This window comes from Podarcis bocagei (genome assembly GCF_964188305.1).
Source record: "Podarcis bocagei genome assembly, chromosome: 13".
Lineage (NCBI taxonomy): Eukaryota > Metazoa > Chordata > Lepidosauria > Squamata > Lacertidae > Podarcis > Podarcis bocagei.
In genome coordinates this window covers 1,960,509-1,984,007 of record NC_138138.1, presented here as the reverse complement: position 1 = coordinate 1,984,007, position 23,499 = coordinate 1,960,509, and the positions used below count along the sequence as shown (strand labels likewise).

General features: G+C 44.7%; 1 protein-coding gene across 4 annotated transcripts in view; it reads right to left on the bottom strand.

The window, feature by feature from the left end:
* Positions 1-1,205: 1,205 nt before the first annotated feature.
* Positions 1,206-23,499, bottom strand: part of MYO1H (myosin IH) — a 68,660-nt gene continuing 46,366 nt past the window's right edge. For all 4 annotated transcript variants that reach the window (XM_081168482.1, XM_081168484.1, XM_081168483.1 and 1 more), the window contains 13 exons: positions 23,210-23,323; positions 22,824-22,900; positions 21,578-21,646; positions 19,200-19,284; positions 18,903-19,062; positions 17,951-18,034; positions 9,009-9,102; positions 7,424-7,479; positions 7,162-7,297; positions 6,672-6,742; positions 5,062-5,156; positions 3,499-3,598; positions 1,206-1,906 (listed from right to left, as the gene is read on the bottom strand). In XM_081168482.1, the coding sequence (XP_081024608.1) occupies positions 1,883-1,906; positions 3,499-3,598; positions 5,062-5,156; positions 6,672-6,742; positions 7,162-7,297; positions 7,424-7,479; positions 9,009-9,102; positions 17,951-18,034; positions 18,903-19,062; positions 19,200-19,284; positions 21,578-21,646; positions 22,824-22,900; positions 23,210-23,323 (1,165 nt within the window). In that variant the 3' untranslated portion in view covers positions 1,206-1,882. The remainder of the gene's footprint in view (positions 1,907-3,498; positions 3,599-5,061; positions 5,157-6,671; positions 6,743-7,161; positions 7,298-7,423; positions 7,480-9,008; positions 9,103-17,950; positions 18,035-18,902; positions 19,063-19,199; positions 19,285-21,577; positions 21,647-22,823; positions 22,901-23,209; positions 23,324-23,499) is intronic.

Below are 23,499 nucleotides of genomic sequence, written 5' to 3'. Positions count from 1 at the left end.
TCTTTAACTTACTGTCAACAAACGATCTATTCACAGTCAATGAGCATATCCAAAACTTCAGTCTTACTAGCAGCCCGTTTCCAGGTTCAGAGCGGTGGTAATTTGACTTTCTTCACTCTCTCCTACAGGCTTACGTGGTCTAAAATTTCCCCCCTCTTCTCCTGCTTCCAAGGGGGGTTTGATGATTTTAGCCGATGGAAGTTTAATCCTTTATGAAAAGCTTTCCAAGACTTTAGCTTGCAGCCTCTTTGCTTCAGTCTATTTACAAAAGGGGAAGGCGGACTTCCTGTTTGAAACCGCCCCGTTTCGGTGCCAAATTAAGACGTTTAAAAAATCCAATTTTCCGTTCTACTCACGGGTAGTTGTTTTAAGATCAAATTGTCCACAGGAAAAAGTCAGCGCTCTCCGGCAACAGCAATGCGGCTTCACTCCGTGAAAGAAGCAGTCAATTCGAAGCACCGCGCCACTCACCCCACGTCGCTCCGGATCCCCGAAACCGGGTTTCCCCTCGAGTAGGGGAGGCGCAAAAGGTGCCAGCCGAATCCCACGTTCACAGGCTTCTCCCACCTGTGATTTTTTGTGGGTCCCCGCCGTGGCGGCCAGACGCTAATTTCCACGAAGCAAATTCCTCCCGATCAGAGGAATTCAGCCATTACCAGAGGCGCTAACCCGGAAGTCACCCCTGAGGATCTTCTAGGGCTTCCTCAGCAGAGCTGGACAAATGGATTCTGGATTTATTCTGTTTCTCATTTTCCTGCTCTTAAGTTCAGTTTGCCTCATTTCCACAAACATTTGCATTTTTTAAAAAGACACATTAAAATTAATGCACACTTTTGTGCATTGTTCCCCTAATACACCATTTGCATGCAGCTTTGCAAGCAATTTCCCCTTACAGAATGCATTTTGTACGTTAATTTCACCAATATGCATTTTTATACACATTCCTTGATTGATTGAAGAACTGCAGATCAACATTCAGGGAAGTGTGGATTTCAAAGGCAAAGAGGGTTTCAGTTTACATACTGGTTTAGGAGCTGCAAATTTGGCAAGTGTGCCTTTCTCCCCATTCCTGCTCCACATGTAACAAAAAGCTGACTGGTCCAGAAGAAGCCTCAGCTGGCCACCATACTTGGCTTTCAGACAGAGCTAGAAGGAGACTTTAAAACCAGTCAGGAACTAGTTCTATTATTATTATTTTTTGGGGGGGGGGACAAAACCCTACAAGATCATTTCAAAGCCATGTTTCTCTAGTCTTTTTAATTCACATTGCCACTTACAGTCACATGTTGCTAGTATAGAGAGGAACACGGAGGCACGATTTCGACTGCAGAACCTTCCCCCCACCCCACCCCATCTCCCTTCGGTGGGCCTGTGGCTGCCCAAGCAGCAGCGGGGTTCTCAAGGTTCCCCCAAAAAACAGTGCCAGAGAAAAATGAGGAGAGTTGTGTTCCAAAACCCTAAGGGACAACAGCTGCCTGCCTCGCATTTCTCCAGGCTTTACAGGATTCAGCTTTACAGATTGCCATTACGCTTCCAGCCCTGTAATGGGAAGAATACTTTTTCCAGAGTGTAGAAGTTCCTCCTTCACTTCTAAGGTGCAATTTTTTTCTGAGGCTTTCCCCACTTGGACCTATTAAGGAAATCTAAGGAAATCTGTAACTGTTGACTTAGATTAGAGGCAAGTTATCACAAAAATATAGCCAGTTATTGGTAGTATTCATACAGTCAGTCATGGGATCTGCAACAGTCCTATGGCATCAAAACACTCTTTGTAAGCATCAGAATTATAATATGGGCTCTGCTCCTCTCCACAGAGGAGTTTGGGCTACTTTCTCTTTTGAACATCAGCAGTTAACAGCCAAAGGTGGAACATGTGCTTCCATCAGGATGTTATTCTGGGTGATACCTGTTGGATTTAAACATAGAAAGATTTTTTTAAAAAAAAATTTAGATGCCTCTCTTCTCATTTTGCAGCCCCTGCCTAAACAGAAGCATTGTTACTTGAGAGGCCTGCACTGCAAGATGTTAAGACCAGATGATCCTCAGGGTCCCCTTCAACTCTACAATTCTGTGATTCCCACCAAAAGGTCAAAGGGGAGCTGACAGGCAACTAAGGGATCCGGCTTTTTAAAAGGAAATTCATGCCCTATAAATTCCTATAAATTCTAATTGTTGTTGATACAAAATACCGGTACATTTTACTTATGGTCACCAATCAAAGCAATACGTACTGCTATACATCATATCTGTAATAATTTTGGTATAGACACTTTGACACAGCTTTGTTATTATATTCAGAAACATTTATCCAAGTGTTTATTGCAGTTTTATTTTTAATATTTAATATTTAACATTATATAATTGTTGCATGTCATATGTTCTAATGTAAGCAGATATATATCTCAATACAAGCATATTAAACAGTTTAAAGATGAAAATTAATTTTAAAAAACTTCTTTACGAGCAACAGGGGGCTGGGCTGGGCTGGACCTTTGATCTGATTGATCTATTGTTGATGTTTCTCTTTAGAAAGCACCTGCCTTGAAATAAAAGCATGTTTTGACAATGTTGCCTATTATAAATCATCCACTGTGTCGCACGATGAGGAAGGAAAATCTAAGAGCCTGCTAGATCAGGTGGCCCATTTTACCCAGCTTCCTGCTCTCAGAGGGCTCAACCAGCTGCCCCAAAGGAAAGAAGCCCCCAAGCAGGACGGGAAGGCAATAGCAGCCTCCTCCCCACTGACGACCCCCAGCAACTGGCATTCAGAGGACTGTCCCCTCTGATTCTGGACATAGTGCGCAGACATCATGATTCATGGCTATTGATAGCCCTCTACTCCAAGAATTTGACCCAGTCTAACTATGTGCTGCATGTAGAAGTCCTTTCTTTTAACTGTCTCCTAAATCTTCCAACATTCAGCTTTGCTGGATGTCCAGCAAAACAGTGGGGTGAGAGAAAGAGAAGCTGTTCCCTTCTTCAAGGGAAGAAGCTGTAGTTTGAGCCTCAGACTCCAGAGAGGGATGGGCACAAAGGTTACAGCTTATCAGCATGGAAAATCACAAACAGATTATCAATATAGAGAAATAAGGGGGCAGCACACCTGCCTGGGAGGTAGAAGGCTCAGCACCTGACATTTCCAGCCCTTGTTGCCTAGGCTAGGTAGACAAGCAGCCTCACCATCTGGCCTAGGGGCAGCTTCACATGCAATTATTCAAGCAAGGCCAACTTAAACATACCCAAGGGACTTTTGAAAGTTTGCTTGGCTTCATGATAGTCTGGTCTGACACTATACCTGGGTTTAATTGGATTCCTCTTGGTTATCTAGACACTCACTTGCAATGTTCCTACACTGGTCTGCTCACCACCCCAAGTTACCTGCAAAAACCTCACTCCAGCTACAACATTTAGGCCCCTAAATCTTCTCTGCCAGTCATTCCTTCAGCATCCAGTTCTTTGCCTGTAGAAAAAGGGCCACAGTCACTGCAAAGGACTTACCACCGTCAGTTGTCCATTTTTGGCTTTGTAGACCTGAGCATCCTGCCCAGTGGTGAAAACCATTGTTCCTTCTTTCCCTGAACTGATTTGGAACTGGAGGCTACAAAAAGAAACACCAGCAATGACATTCACAAGCCCACCAGGCTTAGGTGCAAAACCACCACCCTGGCCTCCAGGGAAGGGTCCGGGAACTCAGGGAAAGAAGACCTGCTCTCCATGCAGAAATAATAAGGCTGATAGTGAAGTCCCTGGAGAACCACTGCCAGTTGGACAGACCAATAATAAATGAATAATAGTGCCCCAGTTTAGGAACTCCAATCCCTGAGGGAGATGTTGCCAACTCTTTTAAACCTTTACAAGCCAGTTGAATCCCTGGCCCTTCACTCAGGCTTTGGGAGGCATTTCAATACCAGCACCAACATGTGTCTTAGTTGGCTGGAAGCAACCACCTGGGGGTTACATTCCTGGAATGGCACATATATGCAAAAATGTATATAGTTGAACCATCCTCATGCGAGCAATCTTACCTTCTGAAGCCAGCAAGCCCACCAGATCCTACCCCCACCCCAGGCAAAGCAGAGTGTTTCTAAGCTGTCCACTGTGCTTTCCAGGCTCTCGTGTGGCTGTCAGTGTTCCTGCAAGAGGCTCCCAGAGCCCAGTAAGCAAGTGAGAGCTTAAAAGCTCTTTTGATGCCAGGAAAACCCTGAGCAAAAAGAGCTTTTAAGCTTTCCACCTTCTGCACATTTGATTTGTGTCATTTCAGCTGGCCAGACTTCAAGTGCATAAAGATGAAATCACACCTGCTCACTGGTTGCAATTGGACTGTTCCTAGGTGATGATGATGGTGGTGGTGGTTGTTGCTTTTGTTATTAAACTCATTACCTGTCCTTCAGCAGCAGATCTCAGGCAGGTCACAGCAATTCAAAGTTCAGTATTAAAAAACAGTTAAAAGAAATGACAGCCACAGGAATTGAAGTGCGTCCCAAAAACACAGGTGTGTCTTCAACAGTCATGGAAAGCTGTACAATTAAGGGACCAGTTGCACTTCAATGGGATGGGAGTTCTGCAGTTTGGAGGCTGACACAGAAAAGGCCCCCTCCTGGGGTTACAACCCCCCTCCCTTGCAGTTCTGAGGGCAGCAGAACTACCAAGAGGGACCCGAAAGGGCCTCGAGGGAAGGAGGCAGTCTCAGATATTTCATTTGGGACCCAAGTGGTTTTTCTGAGCCAACTGCACTGGGACAAGGATGTCAGAGGCATCAGGCCAGAATCCCCCCAGTGGCTGTTCAGATGTTTCCCAGAAGCCCACTTACAGGCTGTGAAGGCGCCAGGCCTCTCCTGCCCTTCCTAATTCAGTGGTGTATCCTTCCCAATGTGGCATCAGAACAGCCTCTTCAAAATAGTCCCCTGGGTTTTTGCTTTAAATACATGGAGTGAGAAATTCAGGCTGATAAGCAGGCCTGTGCTTCCTATGTCATCAGATGTGGGTGATGCTTAAGAACGATCAATCCCATGATTTCATTCATTTGCAAATGCAAAGGCCTCAGAAGAGTGAGGGACCCACCTTCCCTGGACCACCGAGACATTCTTCTTGTGGGCCAGAATGCAGAGTTTTGTGGCCGTCTCAAAAAAGTGCTCACACTGCAGAATGGCGTCTCCCTGGAAGCAAGAAACGGAGTCAGGCAGGGCTCTCCATTCACGGAGAAACACCCTTTTCACCACTATGTTATGATCAGACAGCTGCATTTGAAAATTGAATACAAAGAGGTTAATAACACTTTTCAAAAGCAAAATATTAAATGTCTCTATACCAGTGGTTCTCAAAGGGTGTGGCAGGAAAATTATTTTATTTTATTTTTATTTTTTGCATTTTCTAAAACAGGAACATAGAGCATATTTAACGCCGCCCCGCCCCCCGTCCCACTTACAACTTCGTACTAAATACCACATTTATACATATACCATATGACTTCTCTTCCACACTTTTCCTGGTTCCTTTTGCTTTTCTACTACTCCGTGTAATCCACATATTTTTAATCATCCAATTTGTTATCTGTCAAATACTCTATTTCAAATCTGCTGGATTTACTAGAGACCTGCAAACTATGCATTTGTCTCTATACTGGTTTTTGAAATACTCAATAAACTTTATCCGTTCCTCCTTCTATTCCTGATCTTTGTTTTCTCTTATCCTGTTTGTCAGACCAACCAGTTCAGCACATTCAAACATCTTCTTCCGTAGTGGGTACTAGACTTGCTCTCCCCCTTTGTGCCAATAAGGTTCTAGCTGCAGCCGTCGTGTAGAGTAGTAAACTCTCTTGTGGTTTTTTTACCATCCTCAAGAGGAAAATCTCAGGTGTTTGGGGAAAAGTTTTTTAAGTATCTTTTTAAATTCATTACATAGTTCCCCAATATTCTTTAATTATTTTACATACAGGACCACCACATGTGAAAAAAGATCCCTCAATTTCATTACACTTCAACAATACCTTCTTCTTTTTTAGACAGTTCTGCCAATCTGATGGGTGTTAAATACCATCTGTGGGACATTTTCATCACATTTTCTTTTAGCACATAACATGCCATAAAATTCATATTTATTTTCCACAACTTTCCCCATAATTCATAATCAATACTGTGACCCACATCTTGGGTCCATTTAATCATGCTCGATTTCACAAATTCCTCTTTAGTTTCTCGCTCCAACAGCAGTTTGTACATTTTTTATAATACTTTTATATTTGTATCTAATAGGACTTTGGAAAACATACTTTTGTTCTGCAAAGCCATTTTTCCTAGCTGTCTTAAACAATTCATTAATCTCATGGGGTTTGCTGTGCAGCCCCATATCCTACCACTAAGGAAAATAAAAACTGGTAAGCTAACTTTTCACGAGTACAGAAGAGGAGGCCTGGGCTGAATTAGGCCAAAGGGGCCCCCTCTAGCCCAGCATCTTGTTTTCACAGTGGCCCCCTGATAATAATAAGAGCAAGAGGCGAGTGCTCTCCCCACACTTATTCAAAGTCATGCCTTTCTCTTCTGATAATGATTAGCTGTATCACAGGCATCCATTGTCTGAAAGTAAGGCGTTCCATTTGCTCCTTAGCTTGTTTTATTTCCATGCATTTCACACACGCAAACACACATCATGGGCGGGTAAAGGGAAACTGCTACCTTCTCTTGTTTGCTGTCTTCTGAAACATGGATGACTAAGATATGGTCGCCCAAGCTGCTGGCAGAAAGGCCTTGGAAAAAGAATGCAAAACAAAGTCACTTGCTAGAAAAATTTGGAAGGACTGCCTTTCTTTGCCAAGCTGCAAAGAAGCCTGGCAGGTAGATTTTATTGTGTGCTTGGTTGCAGAACTGAGTTTCATACTTTACTGCTTCCTCTCCCTCACATGGGCCATTTGACAGACTGCAAGAAAGGACTGTTATGAGGTGGGGGAGGGGCGGTCAACCTGGGTCCCTTTCAGGCTAGAAGAGACTGCTGAACCAGCCCAACCAGTTCCTTTGCCAGAGGGATGGCCTTGGCTGACCAGGCCATTTAGGCTATCCAAACAGGTTGCTCTGTTGCCAAGGAGGCAAATGGGCGGGTCTCTCCCCATCTCACTTGGCTGGATGCCTGGGAAGGGAAAGGGTTGCCCAAGGACAGCAGGGATGTTACCTCTGAGGGTGGCGTACTCAATCCTCTGCTTGATCTTGGCCATCTCCACCACATAAGCGGCCACACGCGTCAGAACCAGCAGCCGCTCTCGGGGCTTGAAGCCATTCCGGTCGTACTTCACCACCGGCGTCACATACTGAAAACCAACCACGAGGCGAGTCTTAGAAGCAGCTTCACCTGAGAGTCGCAGCTTTAGCCACACACCATTCAAGGACCACTGGGCAGGTTGGCCTGCCCTTGCCCCACGCACCCCAGCCCTCACCTTCACTCTCTCGTGGCGGATCAGCTGCAGGACTTTGGGGCTCAACTCGCTCTCATCTAGGAACACAGGAAAGAGCAAGGGTCACATCCCGACACAAGAGTGGGGAGCCACAAGAAGACATGCACAAAAGGAAACTGATCTTGGGGAGAGATTTTAGGCTGCCTCTGGCACAACAAAACACATATCCCAGTCAGAACCAGCTCTACCATTAGGCAAAGTGAGGAGGCTGTTGATCTTGATTGTTATGGAAGGGCAGAAATTGCTATTTATTTACATATTGTAATATTTATACTGCTGAAGGCAGGAAGGAGAGGTGCTTCTGGGATTAATTTTTGCCTCAGTGACAAAACAACTTGCGCCTTGATCAGCTGCTCCATCTCTGAACTCAGCATCCCCTCAACCCTCCCCTGGCACAATTAAAATGCACGGTTCAAGTAAGGGGCTGAAATACAAGAGCCCACAAACCTATTAAGTCAATGATTGTTGACACATTTATGCTTGTGATATTCTTTGTTACATTAATCTTATTACAGTGGTACCTCGGGTTACATATGCTTCAGGTTACAGACGCTTCAGGTTACAGACTCCGCTAACCCAGAAATATTACTTCGGGTTAAGAACTTTGCTTCAGGATGAGAACAGAAATTGTGCAGCGGCAGCAGGAGGCCCCATTAGCTAAAGTGGTGCTTCAGGTTAAGAACAGTTTCAGGTTAAGAACGGACCTCCGGAACGAATTAAGTACCACTGTACATATAAAGCTTTTAAAATATGTATCAAACACTTTAATTATGTACCAGTTAAAGTTAAATATCTGTAACCCAGCTAGACTGATGTTTTGGGTTCTGTATCTGTGGGGGTAGAAGGTATAAGAGCAAGCCTGCTAAACCAGTCCCTCTGCCTAGGCAGTGATTGTGGCTGACTACATGTGAAGAAAATGTGAAGCACAACCAAATAAGTTGCTCCGTGCCATCAAACAAATGGGTGGGTCTTTCCTCTGCCCCACAAACTGCTAGGGAGGAGAACAAAAGGCAGAGTTGTGTGGGAGAGCCGAAAGCCGTTTGGAGACACAGTGACCTGCTTGCTCTGTGCTGGACCCCAAGCTGTGACTAATGGGGAAGCAAGATCTGTTAGGGTGTTAATGCTGGGAGCCCCTCCATCCTCTGATCAGGTTGTATATATGGGCAAATAAAACCATATAGCCTAAAGACACCAGTCTCTGCCAACCTTCATTCCAAGGACCCTGGACCCTGGGAAAATGCCTGGAACCCCTGAATTACCTCCCTGCTCAGATATTGTACAGCCATATCGTCGTCTCCTTGGTAAGTGTGTGCTTTGGGGTTTGTCTGCTCAGGTAGGCTAGCTCCAAGTTCTCTTCTGTTTCCAGGGCGACTCTTCCTAAGAGATGCCTTAGCTATGCAAAAGTTTGGTTGGGAAATCAGGCTTTTAAGCTTTCATTCTCCTCTGCTTGTGTAGCCTTACATATTTGCATTTCCTTGCAAAGGAGGAGCCCACAATGTGTGTGTCAGGCCTTGTGCCTCCTGTGAACCAAATCCTCAACCAGCCTTGCCCTTTCTGGTCTACTCACTTAGCCTGGTCTCAAGAAACGGTTCATTCAGGCTCTGGGCATAGCCAGCCTTCTTACCGCAGAAGATGCCACTAGCAATCACTTTTTCCTCCATCTGTTTTGGAGCAAAAGAAAGAGACTAGGCCAGTATTTTGCAAGAAGGAAACCACATTAAAACTCTTACTTCAGGCTGATGTGGGGAGTTGTACTTATGTTACTAAGAGGCATAAGATCCCTCCTGCAAGCCATGGGCTCAGTTTTATTCATTCATTCATGTATTTGTTGCTGTTGTTGTTGTTGTTAATAACAACAACAACAACAATATCCTGCCTCAAGGTGACTTACACAGATATATTGAACAAGCTAAAAGCAGAAAATAAAATCATTAAGATGCAATTAAACACAAATAGATTTAAAATAATATAAAAGATCTATTAAAAATACAGATAATTATCACAACAACAAATCACAGCACCAGCCCTTTCCTCAAAAACATCCAGTTCTTCACCAGCTGTCAAAAGGACAGCCAGGAGGAAGCCATTCTGGCTTCTCCAGGGAGGCGTTCCAGAGTCTGGGAGCAGCCCCCCCAGAGAAGACCCTCTCCCACACCTCCATCCACCCAGCGGGGCTGTCAGGGGGGCAGGACTGAGAGAAGGGCCTCCCCCAAAGATCTGAGCCCAGGCAGGTTTGCATGAGGAACGGGGTCTCTCAGGTAGCTGACCTAAGTCCACAGTATCACCGGCACCACTGACTTCCCGTTGTAGGCAAGGGGATGCAAAGACCAGCGTGGTGCAAACGCACCGGCAGGAAGCTATCCAGCACTCCAGGTGATGCATTCATTTGTTTGTTGTTGTTGTTGTTTTAATACTTTATTGAAACAATACTTTAAAAACAAACCACAAAACACTACAGTAACAACACTAAAGAACAAACAAACAAGAAAAAGCATCACATATTCCTTTGACTCCATTCATCCCACTATGTTTTCTAGGCTTCCCTTTCGATTTCACACTTTGTATTATCACTTAATTTTAATTATCACTTAATTTATTCATGTTTCATATTGTCCAGCAAGGTTCAGCCTAGGCTCGTCAAAGCATTTTTACAATGTAGCTGTAAATATTTGTCAGGGAACTACCATCAGCTCAGAGGCGAGAGGTGGAAGGGCAGTTGTGTTACAGGGAGCCTCCGAAGATCTGGCGAAGCAGTTCCTCCTCTGGCGAGGAGGAAAGCCCCGCCTCCAGTGGGAGGGGGTGCAGGGACCAGGAGATGCTAGGGAAAGCCCCAACACCGAGCCTAAGCCAAGCGGAGGGGAGGCAAGTCCCCCTTTGCCAGCGCCCCTTCTGCGCAGTAGGTTTGTTTTTGTTTTTGTTTTAATTATATTTATTGAGAATTTAAAATTACAGAGAAAAAAAAGAAAAAGAAAAAAGGAAAAAAAGAAATTAAACAATACAAGTCAATAAAAAGGAAAAAGAGAGCAAAACACACAATACATCAGAGCCAAAAACAAAGGCAAACAAAAAATTAAAAACAAATCCAATATTCCCAAATCTTTATCTTTCGTTATCTTGTTTCATCGACCTCCTCACACCTCCCTTTTTTGTATTCTAGTTATTAATTATCTCAGCAAATCCTTTCCATCTTTCACTATGTTCTGTCATTAAATTATCTTAATTTATTTTAACCTTATCTTGCCATAAAAAGCCCCAAAGCTTAAAACTTATTTGTACATAACTCCTTATAGCATTTCTACTAAAGCCAAATAGTTTCATTCCAACATTTTTTCTAACACTCATTAATTTTACAATATTTCTCTAAATGAATTTTTAAACTTTCTTCCAATCTTCATCCACCATCTCTTCTTCCTGGTCTCGGGTTCTGTCAGTCCTTTCTATCCATTCCATTTAGTCCATCAACCTGGTGATCTTCTATCCGAGGCTCTTAACTCTTTTCCATGTCCCTTCTGCAGGTCTTCTTCATATTTATACCTGCACCTTACTTTGTCTTCTGCTGATCTTGTTCTTAGTTTCCTTCCTTTATCGCTGAGGAGTAGATCTCGGGGAGACTCCAATCTACAATGTCTGGTTCTCACAATCTTTAATCTCTACAGCTGGAGAATTCCCCAGATCGACTCCAACAACAGTTTTCAAAGCTCCCTCTAGGGGAAACAATTTCTGTTTGTATGCGTCCTTTTAAAAGCAGATCCAGCAACAAAATTACTTTCGTTTTTCAAATATTTTGTTCCTTTTAAATGCAAAAGGAAACATTGGAATCAATATGTTTCTCTTTTTAAACTATCTATCAGTAAACGTTTTATTCACAGTCAATGGACGTCCCAAAAGGTCTGTCTTCCTAGCAACCCGTTCCCAGGTTCAAGGCGGTGGAAATTTATCTTTCTTTACTCTCTCTCCTGCAGGCTTGAACAATCTAAGATTTCCCCCCTCTTCTCCTGCTTCCAAGGGGGGTTTAGTAGTTTCAGCCGATGGAGATTTAGTTATTTACAAAAGTCTTTCCAGACTTTAGCTTGCAATGTCTTTGCTTCAATCTATTTACAAAAGCAAAAGGCGGGCTTCCTGTTTAGAGCCTTCCCGCTTCGGTGCCAAATTAAGATATTTCATAGTCCAATTTTCCGTTCTACTCACGGGTAGTTGATTAAAGTCCAACTGTCCACAGGAAAAAGTCAGCGCTCTCCGGCAACAGCAATGCGGCTTCACTCCGTGAGAAGAGCAGTCGATTCGAAGCACCGCGCCGCTCACCCCACGTTGCTCCGGATCCCCGAAACCAGGTTTCCCCGAGAGTAGGGGAGGCGCAAAAGGTGCCTGCCGAATCCCACGTCCACAGGCTTCTCCCGCCTGTGGTTTTTGATGGGTCTCCACCTCGCCGTGGCGGTCCAGACCCTAATTTCCACGAAGCGGATTCCTCCCGATCAGAGGAAATCCGCCATTGCCGGAGGCGCTAACCCGGAAGTCCTCTGCGCAGTAGGTTTGGGCGCAGAGAGGGGAGGAGAAGGATGGGGGTCACACAACTGTTATGCTGGGGGAGATACATGGACTTGCGACGCTCTGCACTGTAAATAGTTTGTATTAATAATAAAGCCTGGAAAAGAAGGGTTGGAGTCTTGCCTGTTTGCTCTCGAGCAACCACACCACCACCTGACAATATTGTTTAAAGACATTCCATTCTTTAAGCTCTGTTTTGAATCAGCTCTTAAGCTGCCAGTCATTTTGGCTAGTTCTATACATTCTGTCATCTTCACCTGCCAGTCTAATTTGGTGGGTATCACTTCTCCTTTCCCCAAAAAGAAATTTGTAGTCTATCCCAAATTTCTTTTTATCTCATTCCAAGTCTTTATGTAATTTCCCTCATATAGGTTGATATTCTTTGCCGTTAGCCAAATCCCTAAGCACTTGACTTTCTTCTTCACCTCTAATCCAGTGATTTTTTAAATTTCATTTTTTTCCCTGTAACTCCATATTTTTAACTAACAAATTTGTTTTTTTACAGTTAATTTTAAAACCAGCCACCTGTCCAAATTCTTTTATCAACTTCAATCACTTTCGGAAAACTTTCTTTGGGATTTTCCGTAGTAACGATAGGGTCATCAGCATAGGCTCTCAATTTGTAAGATTTTCCTCCCAATACTATACCTCTTATACCTACATCATTCCTTATTTTCCTGTTCAGAATTTCCAACACCAAGATACATAGTCATGGGGATAGAGGAAACCCTTGTCTAGGGACTTCCGGGTTGGCGCCTCCGGCAATGGCGGAGCTCCTCCGTTCGGGAGGAACTTGCTCTGTGAAAAACAGGGTCTGACCGCCACGGCGAAGGTGGAGACCCATTGAAATCACAAGCGGGAGAAGCTTGTGAACCTGGGATTCGGCTGGCACCTTTTGCGCCTCCCCTACTCGTGGGAAACCCCTGTTTTGGGGATCCGGAGCGACGTGGGGTGAGTGGTGTGGTGCTTTGAATCAACTGCTTCTTTCACGGAGTGAAGCCGCATTGCTGTTGCCGGAGAGCACTGACTTTTTCCTGTGGACAATTGGGTTTTAAACAACTACCCGTGAGTAGAACGGAAAATTGGATTTTTAAATACCTTAATTTGGCACTGAAGCGGGAAGGTCATAAACAGGAAGTCCGCCTTCTGCTTTGTAAATAGACTGAAGCAAAGACGTTACAAGCTAAAGTCTTTGAAAGCTCTTGGCAAAGGATTAAATTTCCATCAGTTTAAAATACAAAACCCCCCTTGGAAGCAGGAGAAAAGGGGAAATTTTGGACCTAGTGAGCCTGCAGGAGAGAGTGAAAAATCAAATTACCACTGCTCTGAACCTGGGAACAGGCTGCCAGATGACGTTTGGAGAGAGTGCATTGACAGAACGGATTTGACAGCTAGCTAAATAAGAGAAAGATACTGTTTCCATTGTCCTCTTCTGCGTTTATAAAGGAGGAAAAGTAACTGAAAATTGAAAATATCTTTAATCCTTGAGTTGTGCCTGAAAGAACTGATACAAGTGGAGACTGTTTCCCTCTAGAGGGAGCTTTTGAAACTGTTACAGGAGTGTAACTGGGGGATTTCCAGCTGCAGATAAGGATTCTGAGAACCAGAGATTGACCTTGGACCATTTAAAAATGTTGACAGGAGAGGCCATTGTGACTTGTTTTATGTAAGATAAGCTGTTCGCTGGGACAGCTTCACAAGAAGATGGATGACATGACTTTTAAAGTTGATAATTTGTAACAGAAAGTGACTAATTTGAGTCAAAAAGCGAACACCAACACAGAAATAATTCAGGACTTGGTACAGGAATCCATTTTTGCAGGACAAATGGTGGAGGAGAAGGAGGAGGAGGAGAAAGCTGCTGTTGTTGAACATAAAGTAATACAAGCGGGATCCGTGGCTTTACAGAAGCAAATTGAGGACTATAAGTTGAGGCCTTTTATGATTGAATCTAGGAAAATCAGACTTTGAGGAATGGATCCCGGCTTGGACTAAAGAAGGAAAGTTGGAAAGATCCCTCTATGCAGGGATTAACTGACTTTTGGGACATGGACTTGGAGGAGATTGAAGTTTTGGGGGCCTTTGGATTTGGAGGAATTTTGAAATATGCCCTGAAATACTTTATGGACTGTAGCTTCAACTATGGAAATTTGGCTGATCTGTTCAGAAGGAAGAAAAGTATTGATAGGTTGGAGTTTCCCCGAGATTTGCTCTTTAGCATTAAAGAAAATGAAGAAGACCTGCAGAAGGGACTTGGAAAAGAGTTAAGAGCCTCGGACATAAGATCACCAGGTTGATGGACTTTATGGAGTTGACGGAAAGGACTGGCAGAATCCGAAACCAGGGAGAGGAGATGGTGGAAGAAGATTGGAAAATTTAAAGTTTATATATAGACATATGGTAAAACTAATGAGTGATAGAAAAATGGTGGAATGATTTTTTTTAGCAGAAATGTTATAAGGAGTTAAGCATATATAAGTATTTTAGTTTTAATGGAAAATAAGGTTAAAAAATACGTTATTTACAATATGATAGAAAATGGAGAAAGATGGTAAGGATTTGCTGAAACAATTAATAGAAATGGAATACAAAAAGGGAGGTGAGAGGAGGTCGAGGAAACAAGGGAATGAAAGATAGAGTATGGAAAAGGGATGATGTATGTTTTTAAATTGCTTTTGTTTTGTTTTATTTAGGGTTAAGGTTAGGGAGTGGGGTTTGTTTAGTTTAGTTTAATGTGTTTAGTCTTGAGTTTAGGTTGTGTTTTGCATTGTCTATATACTGTATTGTATTGGTTTCCCCCCGTTTTTTTCTTCCTTTGTCTTCTTTTCTGTTTTTCTTTTCCCTTTTTGTAATCTATAAAAGTAATAAATATATTATTTTTTTTTAAAAAGGAAACCCTTGTCTAGTTCCCTTCTGTTTATTATAAGTCTGGACTGTTTTCCAGAATATACTGCCTCTACAGTATTCCCCTGACAAAGGTTTCTCCAAAATCCATTGACCTCCAGGAAATATTATTGAACGCCTTTTCTGTGTCAACCAGCATTAATGCTGCTTGCCTATTGTTTCTGGATTGCAAGTATTCTAAGATGTTAATGATGTTTCTTATATAACTTTGCATTTGGCATCCCGGTAAAAAACCAGCCTGATCTTCGTGTATTATTTCCTTCAGAATCTTTTTTAGTCTTTCTGCTAAGATATCCACAATGATCTTGTAGTTGCTATTAAGTAATGAAATTGGCGGAAAGTTGTAAATCAGGCGTCGGCAAACTAAGGTCCACGGGCCAGATTCGGCCCAATTGCCCTCTGAATCTGGCCCGTGAACGGTTCTGCAATCACAGCTTGGATGGACACGATCACCATTTTTTTTCCAAAAAAAAATTGGGCGCCATTTTTTTGCCCTCCCTCCCTCACTATGGTGGCCTCCCTCCTCCCTCCCTCTTCCTGGCTTCTCCCCGTCCTGGGGAGGAAGGGGGCTGGGCTTTAATAAGAAGCCTGGCGCCCGGGAAAGCTGGCCCGAAAAGGAGAGGTGCTGCTGCCGCCGGCCTCCAACCGCAGGCAGAGCAGCAGAGGGGGTAGGCAGGGCAGGGGAGAGAGAGAAGCCCCCTCCGCCGCGTGCGCGCACTCCGGCCCACCACTAAGTCAGGGGGACGGTGAACCAGCCCCCTCCAAAAAAGGTTTGCTGACCCCTGCTGTAAATCCATCCCTTGCTTAGGAATGAGCGTTATATAGGCCTCTGACCATGAAACTGGTGTTTTCCCATTAGCTAAAATATCATCCATCATGTCTTTTAGTGGGAACAATATAAGATCTTCCAATTTTTTATAATAACCGGCCGAAAGTAAGTCCGAACCTGGGGGTTTTCCTACTTTTGCTTTTTTAATTGCAGATTGAATTTCAAAGATCGTAATTGGTGAATTAAGCATGTTCGTTTTTTCACTTGATATTTTTGGTAGATTGGTATGTTTTAAAAATTCTTCTATCTTTTCATGGTTTGCCTCTCGTTTTTGGTATAAATCTCTAGTATTTTACCAAGCTTTCACAATCTCATTTGGATCATCTATTGTTCTCTCTCCTATTCTCAGCCTCTTAACGACTCTTTCACTCTGTTTTCCTTGAGTTGCCACACTAGTAGTTTTCCGGGCTCATTTGCAAATTCAAAATTTCTGTTTTAATACTTTGATTTTCCAATCAATTTCTTGGTCAATGATCGTTGCAAATTGCATTTGTAACAATTTAATACTCTGTTTAATTGTTCGCTTCCTGGATTCTTTAGGAGTTCTTTTTTTTGTTATCTCTTCTAAAATTTCTGTTTTTCTCTTCTCCCTCATTCTTTTTTGAAACATATTTTGTTGAAAAAAGAATCCCCTAACCACCGCTTTTCCAGCGTCCCACACTACTTTAATATCTGTACCTTGATTCATATTAAACTTTAAAAATTCTCTCAATGTCTTTTTTGCTTTCTGTAAAATTTCTTCATCATTCAATAAGTTTTCGTTGAGACTCCATCTTGGGTTTTTTTAATCTCTCCTCTTAGCGTTAACATGACTGACTTATGATGAGAAATGGTTCTCGGCAGGATCTCTGGTTTTGCTACTTTTAATAGAAGTTCTTTAGACACCCATAAGGCGTCAGTTCTGCTTGCTGATTGGTTGCAATTTGTACAACACCGACCTCGTTGCTGCTTTGGCCAATGGAGGCCAGGTGCATGGTGGTGCCACCTCACAAGGGCATCCACTGCAAGCGGCAGGATGCAACCGCCATGTCTGTCATGCATCGTCTGTTGAAGGGGGGCCACCTTGGCACTATACATTTAAAGCACCACGATACCACTTTAAACAGCCATGGCTTCCCACAAAGGATTCTGGGAGCTGTAGTTTGTCAAGGGTGTTGAGAGGCATGAAGTAAGCCCTATTCCCCCTCACAATTCCCAGAGTGCTTTAACAACCAGTCCCTTCGCCTTCTGGTGGTTCCCTCACTGTGAGAAGCTACCGTATTTTTCGCCCCATAAGACGCACCTAGTTTTTTGGGGGGGAAATAAAGGAAAAAAATTTTTATTTCCCCCCCAGGTGTGCTGCGCTAATCCCGAAGCTTGGGGCGTGCGGAGCTCAGCGCGCCCCAAGCTTCTGGGTGCCGGCAAGCAGTCCGCTAGCCCTGGGAGAGCCGCGGGGCTCTCCCAGGGCTAGCGGATTGCTGCGCTACACCAGAAGCTTGGGGCGTGCGGAGCTCAGTGCGCCCCAAGCTTCTGGGTGCAGGGCAAGCTCTCCGCTAGCCCTGGGAGAGCTGGGTCTCCCACAGCTAGCGGATAGCTTCCTGAAGCCTGGAGAGCGAGAGGGGTCGGTGCGTACGGACCCCCCTCGCTCTCCAGGCTTCAGCGAAAGCCTGCATTCGCCCCCTAAGACGCACACACATTTCCCCTTCATTTTTGGAGGGGGAAAAGTGTGTCTTATAGGGCGAAAAATACGGTAAGTTACACGGAACCAAGCAGAGGGCCTTTTCGGTAGTAGTGCCCGCACTGTGGGACGCCCTCCCATCAGATGTCAAGGAAATAAACGACTATCTGACTTTTAGAAGATACCTGAAGGAAGCCCTGTTGAGGGAAGTTTTTAATGTCTGATGTTGTATTGTATTTTTAATATTTTGTTGGAAGCCACCCAGAATGGCTGGGTAAACCCAGCCAGATGGGTATGTATGTTTGTATGTATGTATGTATAAATAAATTATGATGATGATGATGATGATGATGATGATGATGATGATGATGTGAGAGAGCTGCAGTAGAGGTCTTTGGCCCTTCTGAGAGCTCCCAAGCCTCCGGACCTCTGAGCCTTTGCAGAGTGCACTGTCAGCACAACAACAGTAGATGCAACTAGGAGCCAGGGGGACGTACCCAGGGCAGATTCCAGCTCCCAACACCGTTCATTTTAAGAATTGAGCTCCACAAAAACTCAAAAGCCCAGACTTTACCTGTGCCTTCTTCTGTGCTGTGATGCCACGGCAATATTTCCGGACAAGGTTTCTTGTGCAGATCTTTCTCAGGAACTCAGATGTCTAGGTTGAGAGGGGGGGGAGTGTAATCTGTCATTTGAAGTGGGACAAGGTGAATGTTTGGGAAGGGGCCTTAACGCAGCATGCAGAAGGCTTCAGGTTCGAGTCCCGGTTTCTGGCTAGTGAAGACTTCAGCTTGAGAGAGCAGCTGCCAGTCAGAGCAGGTGGCACCAGGCAAGATGGGGATAAGGCAAGCTTTTAGCAGTGATGGGGGACCTGTGACCTTCCATGCCATATTGGGACTGCAAAGAGCACTGAATTTCAGCTCCGCAAGGCCCCTGCAGCTTGGGCTCAGCCTGCCCTGGGAATGGGCAAATCTGCCAATCTTGGCTTCTCTGTTTTGCGTTTTCCCAGCCACTCTCCTCTTTCCCTCCTCAGCATGTGACATTCCTTCCAGGAAAGTCCTTGTGACAATCCCTCGGCATTTTAGTGCAAATTTCTCCCAACATATACAAGCAGTTAGGCCAAAATATGTACCTATCATGTTTTCTGTTAAATATATATAAATACACACATACACATCTAACATAATATGGGGTGCTATTTTCAGTGATAGAGGCATCTTTGTGTACACCAAACTTTAGCATATGCCTATTTCCCTACATGTGCCTTGGCTGGAGTGCGGATTCCAAAGGACAGCTGAGCTTTGGTTCAAATTCCTGCCCTTCATCAGTGCCCTCAGCTAACACGAGAAGGGCTGGATCAGACCAAAGGCCCCTCTTGCCCAGCACCTCAGAGTGGCCAGCCAGGCACTGCAGGACACCTGCAAGCAGGGCTTGAAAGGCAGCTGCCCCCCTCCCACTCTTGTTCCCCAGCAACCGGCATTCACAGGTACAGTAGCTCTGAACACGGAGGTTCTAACAGCTCTCACCTCTTGCATGATCTCTGGAGGCTTAAGCCAGCTTTTGTCCAGGACGTTCTTTGGGACGTGATCTCTGAGTTTCATAAGGTAGGTGTACTGCACAAGCCTCACAAAGTCCTTGTTATTGCGGTTCAAGGGTTGCTTCCGGTGGATGAAGCCTCTGATGTACCTACAGGAGTGGTCCATTTTACTGATAATTTCACTGTTTTAGTCTTCTTGTAAACCACTCTGAGGTTTTGCTTTGCTTTACAATTCAGCAATCCAATGTAAATTGAATGAAACAAACAAACAAACAAGCCAGCTTACTTCCGGATGGTCTGGGCTGCCCACATCCTCTTTTTGGCCAGCTTCCGGGCCAGGACTCCTCTCCAGCAGGACTCCAGTTTAATGGCTGCGAAACAGAGAGCGTCACCATGGAGGGGAAGAGGACCCTTTGGCACAAGGGCAGAGCAAGAAGAAAGAGGGGCTGCCAAGAGGGGTGCGAAAGCCCTGACCTGCCCCACCATTCCTCCAAGTCAAGCTGCCACGACCACTATTTTTGGGGACTCCAAATTAAGGAAATGGGGGGAGATTGCCCAGAATGGTTAAGCTTTGTGGAGGGGAGTTGTTGAGTTTTGTGGGGGGGATTGCCGACAGTTGCTCACCCTCCTGAACGCCACTGCCAATCGCATGCCTTGCCGAACCCACCAATCATCTGTCCTCTCGCCGCCAGCAAACACCAAATGACCGCCCAATTGCTGCAGCAGCCAATCAACAGCAGGCCTTGCGGCTCACAGCTGCCAACAATCACCCATCTCCCTTCTGCACTATCCGTGTGTAAGACGACCCCCCATTTTTAACATATATTTCCAATTAAAAAACCATAGCCTTAAAAACAGAAAAATACGATCCTTTTTTCCTCATCCCAAGCCAAAGAGGGGTCATAAGTACCTGAGAGACGGAGGGACCTGAGCAACTGACTCTGGTTCTCACGGGTCAGGAAGGGACAGAAGTCACTCCCTCCCAGGAGAGAGACTTTAAAAGGCTGAGCTGCCTTCCCACCATCAGGGATCCAGACTGGACTTTCTATAAAACTGACCATCCTTGTTGACTACTTGTAAGTAAACCAAACAACCACAGTGTGGCAAATAGGCTACGTTTAGTCCAGCTTTAGAGCCACAGTGCTCTGGTTCATTGTGAGGTCCACTTCAACCTTCTGCCTTCTTTCCCCCTATCTTTTCTAAAAAATAAAGTTTTCTGAAGTATGTGCAAGGGCCAACATCAGGGTTTTGGAATCCCCATGCTGGGAGGGTCAGAAACCCCTGGAGGCAGCAGCATAGCTTAGCTGCTCGGGTGCCCGGTGCCATGCACGCATCCTGCAGCCAGGGGCAGGGCAAGCTGCCCATGGGGGTGGGGCAAGCCAAGGGAGGGTGCGCTGCGTGGAGCCTCTCCGCAGCCTCCCCCTCAGCTGTAGGGCGCTGAGGTGGTGGGCAGACGCAAGCCCCATGCTGCTCGAAAAAGCAGCGCGCAGATTGCAGGTAGTCCGCCCACCACCTCCCCCTCAGGAGAGATGCCTGGCTCAGGCACGCTGCAGGCCCCGTGGTAGGAAGCCCAGTGCCCCCGCCTCACCTGGCTACCAGTGGAATAGGAAGTGGGGTGCAGGAGTTATTTTTTCAAAAAAAAAAGTGTTGGGAGCCCAAATTTTATTTATTTTAGAAACACATATTTTTGCCATTTTGTCACCCGCCTCAGTGATGAAACCTGGGGCAGCCCACCCCCACCCCACCCCCCTTCCTATGCCACTGCCTGGAGGGCCAAAGGTTCCTCCCTTCCCACTTCAACATAAATTATTTTATAGAGTTTTAAATATTTTATTGTGAAGCTGCTTGTAAGTTATATCAATGAATAATAAGGTCACATAATTGTGGCAGAGAACAGACAGCAGAGGGCAACAATGTGCTGTTCTTGCTGAAGACCCAAGTAAACACTGAATTAATTTCTTTGTTCAGCTGCACTATTCTGAAATCTAGGAGACAGAGAAGCTGAACAAAGAAATTAATTCAGGAGAATAGACCTCAAGTATGTTCTCCAGTGCTCATGTCCCAGCTGAAATGGGAATCTGTAAAGGAAAGAAAAGTTACCCACCACCTCCTTGACCCGTTTCCACTCCATCTAGGCACTAAAAGAACTTGTAACTAAGAACAGAGGCCCAAGTTTTATTTTATTAAACTGTAAGCCTGAGAGCAGGGACCACCTTGTTTCTGCTACATTCTAGCAGAGGCGTAGGAAGGGGGCATGGGAGGCGGACCCCCTGGGTGTCATCGCTGAGGGGGGTGACTCTCAGTGTGCCACCCACCCACAACGCCCAAGCCTACCCCGACCCATCAATGGGGGAGGGGCGTGATAAAAAAAATTCCACGCTGGGCACCACTTGACCTTGCTACGCCTCTGCAGTCTGGGACACTTTCCAGCTGAAGAGGGGGCTAACCATTGTTTACATCAAATCAATAAGTATGCAGCAAATTAATGTTCGTTAGTAACATTCAGAATTGCAGCAAGAAGCTGAATGTTAGAAACCAGCATTTGAAATAAAGACGTTTTGGGTCTCAATTCCAAATAATGCATTTTTTATTTAAAAATCCTGAATTAGTACAAAACCAAGCAAGGTCCCCCTGGGGTTTTTGCAGCCAAGATCTGCTACTTACCTGCTTCCCTCATCTTTTGGAACTCACGCTTCCCTAAGCATCCTTTGTATTTGGCTTGTATTCTGGAAACTGAAAAGGAAAAGCAGCTGGGAATTAGAGAATGGTAGAGTTGGAAGGGATCCCCAAGAGTCATCTAGTCCAACCCCCTGCAATGCAGGAACCTCAGCTAAAGAATCCATCACAGATGGCCATCCATTGGCCGTCCTCCAAGGAAGGAGAGTCTGCCACCTTCCGCAGGAATCCAGAGCTTAAATTTCCCTGAAAATATATTTGTGAGGTGAAAGTCCACATTCCAAGTCTAGCTTTAAACCTGGGACAGGCAACTTGCTACGGCCGCTCAGGTGCTGCTGGGCTCCCATCTCCCCTCCGCCCTGGCAGCCAGCGCAGACAATGGTCAGGGGCAGGATGAGAGCAGGAGTCCAGCCACTCGTTCCCCACCCTTGAAGGACAGAAGGCTAAAATGCTTCTGGCGGGCACAAGGTTGGCTGTGCCGATGCAAGGCTGAGGAGGTGAACAAAACAATTAGTTGGTAGATAGACGAAGATTGTCACACACCACCTCCAATTTCCACAGCAGAGCAGGATGCCAGGGAGTTCCAGGCACTTAGCCGGGGCTGCGTTTCGTTTTGGACAATGAGTCCCAGTAGAGACTGTGCTGTCTTTATGATATATGGTTAATTTACACATATACGCAACCTGAGCCTATGATGGAGGTGTTCAAAGCATTAGACTCCATGAAGGTCCCATCTCTTCCACTGCTGCTGCCTCTGATTTGAACAGACACCCCCATAAATTTCTGCAGTAATCTACAAATTTCCTTTCTAAAAAATCTGCACAAAAAATCAATTTACATATTCCATTGCAAAATACCTATCTAAACAAGGATTGTATGTCAAGGCATGTATTTCTAAACACACTTTATCCTAAAAAATGCATTTTAAGTGGATTTTTGTTTATATCTTTAGCCAAGAGCTGTACTGAAAAATCCAAAGAAGTGCAAAATCTGGAGGATGTTTACATTCTGATCTGTGCAAATTAAATCAGCTCATGTAAAACTGCAGACCAAATAAAATTCTCCTCCATTCCTAGTTGCAAAATCCTAAATTTCCTGCAGGCCATGTGAACTGCAAGGCATCTTCTCAGATGCCGCTTAGGGCAAACCCTCACAGAAACAAGGTGGCATCAAAATATTCAGTTAAAAATGACTTTTGGGGATTTGCAAGATTAAAAGTGGGCAAATTACATACCTAGCCGATTTTTTCTGAATTCAAAGGCATCTTCTGTGGCAAACAGAGTTCTTGGGAAACGGATGAATATTTTGGTCCTAAACAAGAGAAAATCATCCAATGAGATGCAGGCACCCAAAAATCTATCATTTGCTCTGAGGGTGGTCTCACCAAATTTAAGCACTTCCAGGAAGAGATGAGCAAAATCTGTCCATTTCAGTTTCTCCCCATTTCCCACTTTTAAGTTCAGTTCACCACATTTCCACATCCATTTGCAGTCCTCATGAAAACACTTCCAGATTTTTAGCACACATTTCTCCTAACAGACATTCTTCTGTAATATTTTGCCCAATGTACACATTTTTGCAAGCAATTTATCCTAATGCCTATTTGTATGTTGCTCTTACTTTCCCATTTTGTACTCTTCTGGCTTGTAGCCAATATGCTTGATTAGCTTCTCAACTCCTTTGGCAGCCGTCCCTTGCCAGTAAGGCCAGGTATCCGGACACAGGGACTTGTACCTAAAAACAAAATTATAAATAAATTCAGGGACTAAAGGAAAGTGTGTTCCAAGCAAATCTCCTGAGCCACTTCTAACCCCCCTCTCAGGAGCTGGAGTCAAGTGTACTCAAAGCAAAACACTGTATCAGTGAAGTTAACTCTTTGTTCAAAGAAGCAAAGCAGCGCAGGCCTAGTG